Source organism: Nymphaea colorata, chromosome 10 (assembly GCF_008831285.2).
Source record: "Nymphaea colorata isolate Beijing-Zhang1983 chromosome 10, ASM883128v2, whole genome shotgun sequence".
Lineage (NCBI taxonomy): Eukaryota > Viridiplantae > Streptophyta > Magnoliopsida > Nymphaeales > Nymphaeaceae > Nymphaea > Nymphaea colorata.
The window spans coordinates 18279603-18295711 of record NC_045147.1 but is presented as its reverse complement, the minus strand read 5'-3'; the positions used below and the strand labels follow the sequence as shown (position 1 = coordinate 18295711).

Sequence of the window (16109 nt, the reverse complement as noted above, 5' to 3'; positions counted from 1 at the left end):
CAATTATAAGCTAAGGTGGTTAAATTTCCGGGATCAGTTTACTTGGAAAGAAGGAAAAATGAAATCACACTGCCTTTGAAAAAGAGCAACCTGGGCTGGTGCACCAAATTTTGTAGTGAGTACCATGTTTAACGAAAATGCTCCTATTTTTATAAGAAAAAGAAACTTTTTGTGAGAATAAAGGAGAAAGTTGAAAAGGTGAAAATACTTAAAAAGACATTTCTTCAGTAATTTCAAAAATGTCCTTTTGTTACCAAGATCTATCTAGAATAGAAAGAAGAAGACAAAGCCCTCCTAACAGGATAAGATAAAATGTAAAATGAAAAGTTATTTTTCCATTTTGCCTTGGTCATGGCCAGCTTCGTATTATGTCATAGAGGTCAAACACAGTAGCGGAGCCAAAAAAAAAAAAGTTGGAGGAGCACTTGTTTAAAAATACTCAAATCTGGTAGGGCACTTATATATGTATGTATATAAGGATAAATATTTAAGATTCTCAATTAAAAATATAAAACTTTTAAGAGGGTAGTGTGGGCAACTGCCCGGACCAGTCACAATATGGCTACACCACTAGTCAAACACACCTCGCCCAGTTCGTCTCTCTGACCATGCTCTACGGCCACCGCACTTTTAGTAGGGTAAAGAACATGTATGGTTTTATCTTTCTCGTTTTGTCCCAATGAGAGTGGGCTTTTAACATGTTTTGCCTTTGCTCAATGGATAGGTTAATCTTGGGGATGATTAGGCGGAGTACTGTTTGGTTCTAATGCCTGGCTGAAAGCCGAAACCTCTACCCATCCCCTGATCCCTCTAGTCTTTGAACTTCTAAAGACGTGAACATCTGTTTGAGCCCGAGAGGTTAAAATGTACCACCATTGAGGCGTATGAGTTTCTCATGAAGGCAAAAGGCCATTTGGATATATATCAGACCCTATTATAAGCTGAATTCGTCTCCTAGAAGGGCCTCAAGTCTCAAGCTACTAATAACAAAGGAGACTGAGATCTATTTGCTCGAACGGAGTACCCGAGTACATTTTCCCCTACATTGTGGGGGTCTCAAAGCTGTTGGTGGTCAGATTCATAACTGATAAGCACATTAAGTAAGTGTGCTAATAAATGACTATAAAAATCAACTTGCTATTTGGCCCTTAAGTGTCGTTGATCTTTCTAAGATAAAATGTTGAGAGAAAATCAAGAAGAAAAATGAAGGAAGATATTTTAGTTATCAAGCATCAGTTATAATTTTTTTTGTCATTTTCTCACTGTCTTCCATCTTGAACAAGAGTATTCTCATGGGTCGTGCATCTAAGGATTGCATATCTATCAATTTCTCTGTACATATATATAAAGAAACTGATGAGTGTTAGATACTTAGATGTTAAACGGATAAACAACAATTTCAGTCATTGACCTTCTTTGGTTTGGCAGTGGAACTAAAATAAAGAGAAAAAGAATATGAACTAATATAGATTATGAAAACACACCAACAACTTTTTCTCCCTACTTTTTAACCTATTGAAAAATTAAGGTTACGGATCTTAACTGCAACTCGTATGAGATCCGTTTACAGTAGAAAATTGCATTGTAGAAACATACCAAACTGCCATCTGCCTATCAAATCTCGGGTACCTGGACTTTGTTATCATACTTTTATTTTTTCCAAACCCGGACTTGTCGGGTTCACAGTTCCCCGAATATAGGATATGGTTGAGGACCTTGAGGTCGCACTACCGAGGGTAACAAGATTTTTTTTAAAAAAAAAAAGAAAGAAAGAAAGAAACCCATTTAGGTTTAGCTACTGACCAAGATAAGCCATTAATGAGTTCTGGCTTTACTCGGGCTCAGTGCGGTTTTAAGTGAGAAGATTTTAATTAATTTAGTCCAATGAGGATTCACATCAATGGTCAGTTCTTTTTTATCGGAATATACGCGTAAAAAAGGAGGTTCGTATGCTTAATTTCTTATACAAATTCTACAAAAATGTAGGTTCATATGTATTTAAAAAATATGAAATTTAAAGCACTTTCATGCTGTTTTAGTTCACAGTCACGAGCACCATCATTTCACGCTTGATGATGCTAGTCACAGTGGAATATTTCATCATCCATGGATATTGGCATCATATTTTATTCCTTCAACAAGTGAGGGACTTATTCATGATGTTGATACATTTGTTAAACTTTTACGAGTGAGTATAAATTTAGGCTGTAAATATTTGCAAAAGTTGATCAGCCCCAACTGCGGGTTCTGATCGAGAATGTATTATAGTCAACAATATTGTATTTGAAGAAAGTTGATCTCTCATGGAAGACTAAATTGCAATTGAAGTGATCGGCTTCTTGAACAATATTCCTTTTTCCCAATTCAAAAATCCACCGATTTGTGCAGTCGGCATTAGTGTCATGCATAACCTTAAGCTTCCGCGAGATTCTGAAAATCTTGTGGTTTTTTTGTGAGATGTTCAGAAAACACTATAATAGGTAAAATGCTGGGTGGTATGGAGATACAAGAAATTCGAACTTTGATCATCATCATAATATATCGAGATACTCTTTTGCCCAGTTGTCGATAGTTTGCTTGTAAATCATGCTCCGTCCAACTATAATTCAGTGTAGTGTTCATTACTGACTGCCAAAAGTGTATTTTTACCCTCACCGTTCCTGCCTGTATGGCTAGTTTAATCTAGGAGGGTGTTTGGTCAGAAAAATATTGTGTTTCTGGATCACATATTCATATATCTACGAAACACAATGTTCTTGTTTCAGAAAACATAGTTTGATTATGTCCAATGTTTGATTGATAGATCTAGAAGTTATATCTATAAAATCACATTATGTATGCTTCTTTAAATAAGAACATAATCTTTTTGGCTCATGTGTTATAACAACGTATTAGTCTTACGAACACAACCCCTTCTAACCATTGAATTCAAAATATGACCGATTAAGAAGCATGGAATATGTTAACAATATATATACATAGATTGTTACCATATTCCATGATATATATTGTTACCATATTCCATGCTTGTTAATCGGTCATATTTTGAATTCAATGGTTGTGTTCGTAAGATTAACATGTTGTAACACATGAGCTATATATATATATATATATATATATATATATATATATATATATATATATATATATATATATATATATATAGACTGAGAAACATTCATGGTCCTTCTTGATCAACTGCAGATCAACAGGTTGATTAGGCGCGTGCGTTCACTGAAATATTCCGTGCAGCTGTAGCTTGTCTTTTACGGGCAGAGCTTCAGAGGAATTGGTGGTCTCCCCCATTGGCAATAAGGATTGCTCTGTATATTTGGTATCAACTGCAGATGAATGGTACTGCTGATACATCGACGTAAGGCATGGATCGCTGGCGGAGACATGTAGCTCTGTCGAATCATTCTGCTGAGTTTGATTGTTATCCAGCCAAATATCCCGTCATTAGATCAAGCCTTTAGTCACTAGATCATCAATTCATCTTTTATTTTCACTTTCTCCAGATTCACCTTCCCCTTTTCCTCAACCTGGAGGGCAAATTCGATTCCTGTTATAAACCATTGAACAGATGAACAGAAGCTGTCAAAATTGATGAAAGAAAGAAACTGTCTTACCCTTGTTCTAAGGATGATTTTAAACACAATTTATACATGTGCACATTCATTTGCATGTATGGAAGTATTCTCCTCAAAACTTGTGATTTCAATGTTGAAAAACCTAAGATTCAACGCAAAAGAAAAGCACCGTTTTCAGAGTCTACAAAGGATTTTATGAGGAGCTGAGGCAAAAAGGCCCGTGGGCAGATACTGAAGAGCCATGTAATTCTGATCTATGTCGACATTTACCCGGTAGAACCTAAGCTTTTTTACGTCCTCCATAAGTTCTGTTATATTTTAGCACATCTCCGGTGAACTGTATATCCTGCTCTTCTCCCAGATTTTGAAGAGAAACCAAGATATTCCAAAATAACACAAGGTTTTCAAGAAAGAAGGATTGTTGCAATTATTAACTTTGTTGGTCTCCATATTGCCTGCGTCCTCTTTGCTGTTTCCACTCTCTGTCCTTATTCCTTGCGCCAGTTCTGCTTGTCTCGTTTCAGTCAATTGCTTGTCTGGGAATTGCGTCTTTGAATACGGCAATATGGAAAAGACTACAAAGATTCAAGTGGGCCTCCTTCGGAAAGCAGCCGGCTGCTAAACCTGTCTTTTGAAAGTATGGCCCCCAATGAGCATTTGTTACGTGTTGCTTGGTCCCTCTTGTTTCATCTTGCATTTCTTTAGTGGCTACATGCAAAGAGGTCCCGACCACTTATTGTCAGTACAGGAATGCAAATGGTTTGGAATTAGCTTTTACCGGGATGTCTTTAAGCCGAATTCTGATCGGCCAGCATATGATCTAGTCTGGTGGTGGCCAGAAAATTCTGCTTACAAGTTATAAATTTTAAATGTTTAAGAGATACGAATAAGAAAATTTTTTCATGATATGGCCGATTGCGGCTTTTGCTTTTGAACCCATTTAACCGGAACTAGTAAGGAAACCATATCCAATATCATTAATCGAAATTTCTATATGTTTTCTGGTAACGGAGTCTAGATCAGAGTTTGGTTTCTGACTGTCAGATACGACCCAATTACATATAAATGTCAGATCATATTTTAGTTGGATATGGATTTAAAGGCTATAATCTAAAACCAACTCGAAGTTGAATCCGATGAAGTCGAATTCGGTGAAGACTGGATTGTACCAAATTATAATCCTCCACTGGCTTTTCAGGAAAAGATATTATATTATAAAAAAATGTTAAGAAAGGCCAATGGACTTTGCATATAACACGAATATATGCACCCTTCTGGGAAAAAATTTAAAAAAAAAAAAAAAGTTTCTCTCTCCAAACTAACGAGGGGAAAAAAGAGAGGATCTTTGACCTCTTTGAGGCATCTTACGATAAAAACAAAAAAATAATTGTTTTTACACTTTTGATGAAAATTTAAAAAGTTGACACAGGCCGGCCATGTCCCATCCGTGCAGCCCCTCTCCCTCTCATATTCCGCAAAAAAGGATTCACCTCCAATCCAGATATGGACGACGCTGGTCCCATGCAGCAGTTCAAAAAATCCGCATCGCCCGTGTAGAAGATTGACCTGCAGCGATGGTGGGGACTGCCCATCTTCTCCACTTTGTGAATTATATGCGTCTCTGCTTTTAAGGTCCACCGCCCGTTCTGAAATATGCAGATAATAACAAGCAACAAGATTCCAAGCCATGACAGTGTCCGGAGCTCGACGGCCATGGCTGCAGGCAGAGAGACGGTAAAGCTGTCGTTTGGCATTCTCCCTTTTGTTGAACGATTTTTTAATCTATGCATCCCCTTCCATGGTAATTTGGTGAATCCTAGCGAACGGGGGAGAAAAAAGAAGAATGAACGATGACAGGAACAGACGTCTAACTTCTACTCGTAATGGAAATGCAGTATGTATGAGTAAGGTGTTCTTGTTGCATTTCATGGTGAAGAATTAAAACGGGAAAAAGGAATCACAGAAGAAAATACCCTGACCTTTCAAGGCATGACAAAAAAAAGTACTCGAACTTGAAAAGGAAAAAGTCGTTTTCAGGTTTTCGATGCATTGCTTGGTAAGCTTTGTTAGGAATGAAACTCTGGACGAAGAAGAAGAAGAAGAAAGCATAGCTTTACAGATTTTTTTTTTTTTAATACAAGAAACCGCTCCCTCTCCACCACACCAAAAACCCCAAAAAAGAAAAATCATGGGGTTTAGGGCAAAAGCTTATGGAACCTATTAAGTATAGGTCAGGCTTCACATCCCAACAAGTTGAACCTGAAAAACTGAAACATACTCAATTAAGCACGGGTGGGAATGTCATATTGGTGAACAGACCAATACAGCACCGAACGACGGCATTTTTTTTACACCATGGTCGGCCTGTAAGGATGTCACTAGTGAGCTGCACTTCTGCAGCTGTCCAGTTTAGGTGCTGTAAGTACTGTATACTTAGAAAAACAAGTGGGGTAGGTTCATTAAGTGGTCCTTGTAAGTCTCCTTACAGTTAAGAAAAAAATGCATACGTTAATGTTCATATTGTTTACAGATGTCTTTTGGAGAGTATGTGAGGTCCATCCATGGAGGAAGCAGCTGATCAGACATGATGGTAGGGCTTCCCCTCCTGTGTCAGGGGACCTGCACTCGACTTGGCTGGACCACCTCACTCAAAAGTTTAGGTGATGTATCATGTACAATGCCATTCATGACAGCAATTTTGAGCTGTATAGAAAGGTTGAAGTCATGAGCTGGATTTCTCAACCTTACTTCATTTTTGGTAGCAGACTGGGGACCCTTATCACTATATGCCAAAGCATGAATTCCAAGTATTGAACTCTTGACCTTTTTCAATATAAAGTTTGAGTTGTATAGACAAAATGGAATTCCTTTTTGTCTATAAAGCCAGTGGACCAAGTAATCTCCAAAACCCACGTTTCATGATGGGGTTGGAATTAAACCGAGGTTTTTCTCTGTTTTCTTTTGTCAAGGCATTGGACAGAGGCAGTTGTATAACTGTTCATAGGAATCAAACAGCCTGTAAGGGCCAAGTAGATCAATGAAAAGCTATGACTTTTCAAGTTATTCTGCTGTTTCAAGGAATCACTTTTTTTATCTACACGTCCTCTGCACATCCCTGGACATCATCTTATAATAACTCGCAAGCCCAAGCAGTTATACTTACCTGCGTTTCTGAAATTAGAGCCTCTGCCTTCTACTTTCTTCTTTATCTTTGCCGGTCACCTGCCTTTTATTTTCTTTACATTATTATTTTATCTACTGTATTGTATTAGTAATACTTAAATGGTTAATCATATCTGACTTTTGTAAGAATAACAAAACCCGGTCATGTATGAATATTGTATAATGGCCGGTTGAGTTTCACATGTGAAATAGATGGTCCAAAAGACAGCTTCTAGAACTACAGCTTTTTAAGTTGTTTACCAACAATTAGGTCCACTCTTGCAGAATATTCATTTTAATATTTTATGTAATTTGATTGTAAAGCCTATGCTATTCGCCAAGGACGAGCCTGTACGTTTTGATGGTGCCCATTTTGCAATTGCGCAATAGCTTTCGCCTCTTCTTTCTTCTGTTCACTGTTGCTACTTTCTTCCATATTTCTCTGTGCCTTTGCCTTTTAAAAGAACAACTTGCTTCGTGATTCCCACTTACTTCCCTTGCTTCAATGTTCTTACCAGAAAGTTGCCTCTAACACATCTTGCTTTCATACAGCGATACCAATCAAATGAAAGCTGAAAGATTGTTAAACGGCAGCCTTTGCTGAGTTTGTGAGAAATTGAAACCAATTCACCACCACCGTGTATCGCTCAGCTGTGACATGTCACCTCGCAAAGCTGAACCACACATTGGTTTACCAAAAATGTCAAGGTTCCGGCGACAGTACATTGTTAACTTTTACCAAGGCTCCTTCTTGCTGAACAACAAAAATGGTAAAATGGGTGGCGACTTGGTCGATGACCTTCCATTAGTGGAATGAACGTCTACCTCCACTTTTGAACACCGTATCTTCCAAGAAGTAAGTGAGTGGCCCCAAAGAGCCTTAGGTAGGCTGAAAGGTTGTTGAATGTCTCATCAATTTGGTTTTCATAAGCGCTAATCTTTTGGACTGTAAACATCAAGCGCGATCCTTTTAGACCGTAAACAATTGATGTGTTGTATTCTAGTTGAAGGGCGTTCCGTTTTCCACCCAGGTCCCGAAACTGGCTCCTAAAGCCAAGGAAGGGTGGAGAAAGGGAGATGGTTCAGCCTACCTCCAAGAAATCAGTGGGAGGAGTGATACAATACAAGAGGCGAATAGCAAACACTATGCAGTAAGTCGAGAAAATCTCTTATTTTCCTGGTAGAATGGCCGACTTAGGAGAGTACAACAGACTGAGGAGAGATTGTGAAAGCCTGAGAGACATTCCTTTACATGAGGAGGAGAGCGAGATCCTGCCATTGGGTTATCAAAGGTGGTGGGGGCAGGTCATCGCTGTCAGAATAGGGCGCACACCCTTGAGAATGAGACGGAGAGGACCCATTGGCTTTCACCACTGGCCCCCCACGAGAAACCATCACCAGATTTTCCCTTCGGAATTTTCCGAAAAAAGAAGGTCTCCCCAGCCCCACCACCAACCAAGTCTTCTCAAGATCAGGCAACGGGCAGGAAGGTTTGAGACTTGATCCAGGACCTTAATGATGAGACTCGTGGTTTGGTTTGTTGTTGTACCAAGATAATCCATTGATAGAAACATGAACGACGTCCCATCCAATAATCATCCATTTCATGCCCCAAGAAGAAAGCATTTGAGGGGCCATAATCCAATTGCATGGGATCCATGACCATAGTTTTTGTGCAGAGACACGAATCACAAACATATTTATGGCAAGTACGGTGAGAACGAAGATAACCAGATAATCAGGAGACACTACTAACACTAACACACACAAATACAGATACATGATACTCACGCTCATGTCATGCTTTCACCACAGCAACAGTCAGTAAGTTAACCCAACCAAGAATCCACCCAGATCAACTGACCACAATTTTCTTAACCGAGTTGAATCCAAAGCCAAGGATCAATTAAACCTGCACAGAGAAACAATTTTATCTAACATGAAGAAGGTCATTCGACAAAACTACTGTTCTGTGAATCTGCCCCCAAGATTGGGGCAACATGCTGTAACATGGTATTCCATAAACCTATCCCAATTTGTGACAAGTCATTACCATTGCCAAACAGCCACTCAGGGAGCGCATGGTTCATAGGACATTCTTCAAGCTAAGAATGCCTCTGATTTGCAGTGGCCCGTACAGAGGTCAAGTAACCAAGGATTTCTCTGAAGTGAGGGGGTTTTCACGCATGCCAAAAGAATGAACCAAATGTGGTTCCATCCTTTTCTCAAACATATCAACCTCATAACATTTTCATTTTAAAATTCAATCCTGGTCAGAAATCATATTATCGGACTTCAAATCAAAATAATAAAAGAATAATCAACTATAGAAGCACCATGAACCTTTCAACTAATGGCATTAAAGATGATTGATTTCCAAATACACACATCTCACACGCACGTTGTGCATACTTGAGACGAAAAGCTTGTATAGATAAATTAAAAGCATGGAAACGTGTGTGATACATTCATCACCACAACCATCTCTGTTTCTGATCCTCATCAGCTGGAAAGAAACCTTTTGCAGAATATGCTAAAATTGGGACTCCAACTGAAAATGGAAATTTATAAGAGCCAGGATGAACTCTACAGCGTCAAACCGTCTCAACAACTTATACAGGCAACTGCCGCAACCATCATCGTCCACAACCAATAACCATAACCCCATAAAAACCTATTGACCAAACCACATACGAATAGAAAGCACTGTCACCCAAATACAGTTAATATGATGCAGTATCATTTCAAACACCAACAATATCTTAAGACTATCCTTCCTTTGTACCTTAAGTACCGCTGTCTCCTCTGGGTTTGTAACAAGATTTTTCAACAGGACATGAATCAATGAATTTGGTACAAAAGGATTCACCTAATTCCTTGGAAATTAATTTCTTCCACTGAACAAAGCCCATCGTAATGCAGCTGACTCGCACACATACATAATTACAACACCCGTCAATAATCTTTTATGCCTAAGATCTAAATGTGATGAAGAACAATATTATCATAGTGAAATTTTATTGACTAACCTAGTGCTTTGTCTCAAGTTCTACCTTGTCCACAATAAGCTCTCAAAAATATAAACAAAAGATATTTGCCTGCTGATATGCTTAAACCCCATGTATATATATAGATACTAGATAGAGAGACAGTGCTACCAAGCACTTCAACAATCCAGCCCCATACATGTGCTGTATACTTACAACATCTTGAAATAACCAATATATATATATATTTCTAAATAGTGGTTTTTGGTTCATCTTTTTCGTTTCTCAAGTTTATCGTGCAATTTCACAAATATCCAATGGATACAGCCATACAGACTCCATTTGGCATATGTACTGATCCACAGGTGTCATTAAACAGGGAAAAAATTCCCCAAGGAGAAATAAATTACAGTTCCTATATTGGACAGCATATTCATTGTCAAATTTGGCCAGATATCATTTCTAAGGCCTGCACCAAAATCACTAAAAGTAAAAGTACATCAGTCATGGCTCAATGTTTTTGAAATTTGAACATCTAACCACAGCTGGCTAACATTACAACCAAATCCTTGTTGGGAGTTTCACAGTCTATTAAAACCTAAATCTATACAAGTGGCAAACTATATCAGCCACCACATCAGCACCACAGTACAGTTAGTGTATTTGACAGCACATTCAGTGCCAAATTTCATCAGCTCAGCATCTAGACTATTTAAAGAATAAAACTAAATCTGCTCTCAACCAAAATTTTTGAACAAAATCTTGCTAACATTACAATCAAATGTTCATTGGGGTTTCCCCATTCACCTACGACCCAAATTTATACAAGTGACAAATTAGTATATCAACCACTTTATATATGTCATGCATAAATGTCATAGAGAAATTATACAATTAAGGGGTACAGTGCCCTTAAACCCATATAATAATACAGAAACCCACTATGAGCGGTTTTAACAAGTACATTAATGTTAATTGTTAACTGTTAAGTGCAGTCAGCTGACTGAGAAGAGAAAAGCATCTTCAAAAGCAATATTACTGCCCAAATTGCATAGTTGGCTTCTTAACCTAAAAGGAAGCATCATCTTTCCGAAATTGTTGCCATATTCAAGTGGGTTTGATTGTTCCAAATTTCCAATTAGTTGAACACAGTCAATATAACCAATTCACTGCTCGATAAGACTTCCAGTGCATGCGAGGGTATGCCAAGCATAAAATTATTGTCTAACCCATCACGATCTAGAAATGTCCAAGAACAGCTAGGCCAGGTGCTCAGTTGATGCACCCAGCCACCAGTCACTGAAGCAAATACAACATTCCCCAGTATCATAACCGCTCAATATTTTGATCCAAGCTAAAAAAAAATAATAATAAGCGGCTAGAACACCAAAAGGTATCAAATTTTAAAGCTAGTCTACAACATTGTCAGCACATCTTTACCCTCGTTTATCTAAGAACATATACTTCAACTAAAAGGATCAAACAAAGCAAGGATGTCCAACCTGGTGCTTTCTTTTTCACATATTCCACTTATCCCCAAATTGTTTTAGTTTTGCCACTCTCTTTTCACACAACAAAAAAAAATTATCCAAACAGTTAATAAATTATAGCATTATTAATGAATATTTTAATAGTACAATTGGTTTCAAAGCATTAATTGGACATACATCTTATAGCTGCTCCTACCTCTCATAAATGCTATATATTCTGTACAGTAGATGGAATAAGACATCATAAATGAAACATATTTCATTTAACCATATAATGTTGATGGCAAGCCAAAACCAGTTGAAGGCCCAAGACAAGCTTTTTTGACAATATTCAAAAGTGGAGTGTGATCAGATTCTCTACAATAGCACATCATGCATGTCCTACAAGTGATAAATGCCACCTTAAGTCAGACACCATCATCATAAACTAACCTCATTAGTACCGGGTAGAAGTACCTTAACCTAACTATGAATTATGAAAAGAAAAACTAGCAAAAATAATCATATGCTTCGCAACAGTTGCAACATTTAGTAGGCTGAAAAGTGAACACTGTAAAGGAACAGCATTCTCCATGACCGTTGGCCACTCAAATAGATAAACATCTTAAACTAAAGCATAATCACTGAAAGCTACAAGTTGTTGCAGCCAAACAAGAAGAAATAGATGGCATACCTTAGTATGAGCAGAACCTTATATACATCATCGATCCTTAGGGTAAAAACTGCATATTCTGTGGAATAACTTAATGTGGCATCAAGAAAATGGAAAAGACTTACCGTCACAAGTTCTTAACAAACATCCATGCAGACAATAGGTTAACTACATTTTCCTTGAATCATCAGAAACCATCTTGTATGAATGATAGCTAACTAACATCAGTGGAGGTAAATAAACACGCTTGAAATCCTTCAAAAAAGATGCTCCAACCAACATGCATACCTACGTTACAAAATCAAAACAATCTCTTCAAGCATCTAGATGGTGCAAACACACTCTAGTTTTATTCACTTCCATATGCAATCATGCATCAAGTGCAGAGCAAAAGTATGCTCACATCACATAAAGACATGGTTTGCATGCATGCCCTCCAGGCCTGTATGCCCTCCAGGCCTCACAGCACGACCCCTTAAAAGTCGAAAGTGTATCAAATAAACACAGTGGGAAGGAAGCATTTCACGACAAGAAGGGGGAAAGGAGAGTAAAGAAAAGAGCATTGCGCTCACCTCCAACCAATCATCAGTCCACACAACAGCAACTCAGAAAACAAAAAATGTACTACAAATAGAGGAAGATTTTGATCATGCAACTGTAAATGTAAGCCCAATCATTTTCACATTAATAAACAGAGTCATAACAATCAAGAAAAGACAAAGAAAAGAGCACAGGGAAACTAAAAAAGGGGAAAGGAAAAGAAGAAAGAAGAGAAAGGGAAATGAAAAAAAGAAGAAGATCCCTTTTTTTTTTCTCTTTTCTAGTTTGTTCAAGTACCCAACGACTTCAACTCTTGCAAGGTTAACTTGATCTGTTCCTGCACCAGCTCTATTCTCTTCAAGTAAACCTCTAACTCCAAAATCTGCTGCTTCCGCCACTTCTCATCCGACCCAACGGCCTTGAACTCACCCGCACCACCGAAACTCAACGGCAACGGGTTCATTCCTAGTCCGAACCCTGAGTGCGATGGCCCATTTACTGCAGAATACATCAGCTCCTTGAAGATCGGCGACAAGCAGCTCCGTACCGTCTCCTCCACCACGCTGTGAACAGACGGGATCCCGCAGTTACCTCCAGAACCGGTGCCCGCTACACCCCCTCCACCTGCTCCACCAACTCCAGTGCCCCCACCGTCGGCCACGGGCTGCGGAGGTGGAGGGGCCGGCTGATGAGTCTGAGCATGAGATTTCCGTGAGCCGCGCCCCGGCTTGCGCTCGACCACCGGCTCCTCTTCGTCGTCCACCACCGGGGCGAAGCCAGCATGCCAGATCTTCTTCGAGATCTCAAACGTTAACTGGTCGTGGGCGCTCTTAAAAGCGAAGTCCTTTCCGGAGCTCAGCTTGCGAACAACGTTCCGGTACTTCTTCTTGAGCCTTCGGAGCTTCTCAACAAGCTGGTTTTTGTTAAAGTCGAATTGCAGAGTCGCCTTCATCTGCTCGTAAAATGGCGTCATGTCATGGAAATTAGGGTTTCCCCTCCGGGAATACTCATAGAACCCATTAAGCAACCCGATCTCGTCCTCATCCGTCCAAAGCCTCTGAAATAGCCGGCGGGAGTCCTCCCCTACGCTCACAATCGCTTTTTTCTCCATCTCCGAGTCCATCGGCTGCACCTGCGCCGGCATGGAGACCACGACCGAGAGCGGCGTCGCCTGCGTCACCGCCTGCGCGACCACGGCCGTCGACGACGTGCGGAGACGCTTGACGTCTCCCTCGACCCCGCCGTCCGCCGCAGGCGGCCTCTTGCCGCCGCCGCCGCCGCCGCCTGCGGAGCCGTTCTCCCTGCCGGAGGAAGACGAAGAGAAGGAAGGGGATGAATTAGGGCCTAGGGTTTTGGCAGCAGGTGGAGTGACGTGGCCCTCACCGTCGCCGTCGCCCTCAGCCTCTCCGACACCGTCCCCTTCCTCGTCGTCGTCCTCCTCCTCGTGATCTTCCTCCTCCTCCTCCTCTTCCGACGAGGACGCCGACGAGCAGGAGAGGGGGAGGTCAGGGCCGGGAGGGGGCGGCGAGGGCATCTTCGGAATCACGCAACTTTTTCTCTCCTAACTCTCCAGCGGCCTCGTCCTTGCGTCTCTCTCTTTCTCCGCCTCGACCGTCTCACGGGCGCCTTTTCGAATGCGGGCGAGGGCGCCCAAAGCCGGACATTTTATAAATGGAGGCCAGTCGTTTCGTTGCGATGGCACGCGCGTACCGAAACGTCGAAAACGCCCTCGGCCCACCCCAAGAATGACTCCGACGGTCCCCCTGGGATTTTTGGTCAGATTCGAATAGTGAGTCAATGGCCTCCAATAAACTAATACGGCTACGCTTCTCTGGATGCGTATGCAGTATGTACGACGAGGCCGCCGCTTGGAGATAAGGTCCGTATTCCGGGTCTTGGATCACGGCCCGGCTCCAAACCTAAATCTTTTCTTCCAATCCCTTCTATGGCTGGGCTGGTAGAACGGGTCGAATTTTCTTTTATTTTATAAATCAATTTGCAGTGTTTTAAAATCGTTTTTAAATTTACAAAATCAATAAATAAGGTGATTTTCGGGAAGCCGTCAGTAATTGGATATATCCAGACCCATTTCAGTTGCCATGTGGGCCGGGAGGAGCACAATACCAACACCTCAGCGGCAGAGGAAGGAGTCCTTTCATGAAGTAGTCCCGGAACGCCGGTACATACGCATCGCGTGCATGAAGAGGGGGCGGCCAAACGGATGGCGTGACCTGGGGTGAGGTGTAGTCGGTCAAACCTGCCAGCTATGGAGTGGAGGAGGAGATAAACATGCCATGGGCCGAGCTGAGGAGCGATCCCTAAACGCAACCCAGGGCACGTGGGCCCTACGGGTTAGGTCCCAAACCTCGGGCCCGAACCCCTAGCCCTACCTAAACTAGGCCAGTCTGTCAGGCCTAATTTTTCCGAACCCACCCCCCCTCCCAATAAATTGCTCTGGGTGGCCAAGCCCACTTGGATATGTCCCCGGACCCACCTTACTAATTCTCTACATGGTGGGGTGGGCCCACACGAGAAGGGACGGAGAAACCCTGGCCGTTGGATGACGGAGATGAAGGGCTTTGCGGGCTTAGGGTTAGGTCGAGGGCCTGTTCTGGGTCAAGTCCACTGGGGGAAGGTGCGAGTGCGAGGGGCAGGAAATTCCGGGTCAAGCCAACATGTCTTCAGGGTTGGTTAACCCTCCCTCCCTCCCTCTCTCAAAAACTAAGACGCTTTCTTTGAAAAAATATGACCACCGATTTTTTGTCTCGCCACTTGAATTGAAACGCAAGATTGCTTAAAACGGCTGATTGCGTTAAAAGATAGCGTTTGGGTTCAAGAGAATTGATTTTGTGAAAGTATTTGATTTTGCCAAAGTTGAGCCTACGACATCCTAAAAGATCGGTTCAAAACCTGATTTTTCTTTCAGAATCATGTTTTTTGGGTGCTTGAGTATCCTCAACGTGATATATTTGACGAAGACCCAATCTTGACAAGGCTTAATCTTGTAAAAATGATTGAAATCCTTAAAATTATTCATAAAAAAAATTGATTTTAGCTGTGTCGCCCAAATAAACAAATCAAATTTTCACAACTCGTTAAAAAATAAAAACAAATTTTCACCAATCCGGGTTACTAATAAAAAAAGAAAAAAAATCATTCATGATTCATCTGGTTGGTATCTTTATTATTTTAGCTGAAACTTTGGTTTTGTTTTGTAAAATGACCAAAGTAAGACGCTCTTAGCAACGGCTTGTTCGTGATTGTGACGTATCCGTAATAATAAGTAACATACCAAACGGTGAGAATTTAAATGCATTAGAAATCGGGCGCTGTGGGTCTCTGGAGACAGCAGAAAAGACGAAGAATATTGAAGCCATTTATATGAAGATCTTAAACTTGAAGCCGGCTATGGTTCTTGGGTTTGGATCATCACAAGAAGGCCATCAATGCATTTGAACTGCATTTAAATTTTTTGAGTTTGTCTTTTGTTCGAATTTGGACCAAGGTTTCAGATCGGCTCAAACTTGGTGGAGGTCGAATATCCAATTTGAACGAGCATTTATTTGTGAATATGGCTTTTCTATCTTGATCCATCTCTTCCATGTCGTTAGATTCGGTTCCAACCCAAATCATACGCCGGTGCTTTAGATTCGGTTCAGGACCCACTCTTATGTGACTAAGACTATCC

General features: G+C 40.7%; 1 protein-coding gene across 1 annotated transcript; it reads right to left on the bottom strand.

The window, feature by feature from the left end:
* Nucleotides 1–12545: 12545 nt before the first annotated feature.
* LOC116263163 (probable transcription factor At3g04930) lies at nucleotides 12546–14183 on the bottom strand. Its single transcript, XM_031642779.2, has one exon. The coding sequence runs from the start codon at nucleotides 13953–13955 to the stop codon at nucleotides 12711–12713; it is 1245 nt and encodes a 414-aa protein (XP_031498639.1). The 5' UTR covers nucleotides 13956–14183; the 3' UTR covers nucleotides 12546–12710.
* Nucleotides 14184–16109: the final 1926 nt, after the last annotated feature.

Bases quoted from the DNA above. Each gene is read 5' to 3' on its own strand.
- LOC116263163 (XM_031642779.2), bottom strand. From the start codon at position 13,955: ATGCCCTCGCCGCCCCCTCCCGGCCCTGACCTCCCCCTCTCCTGCTCG.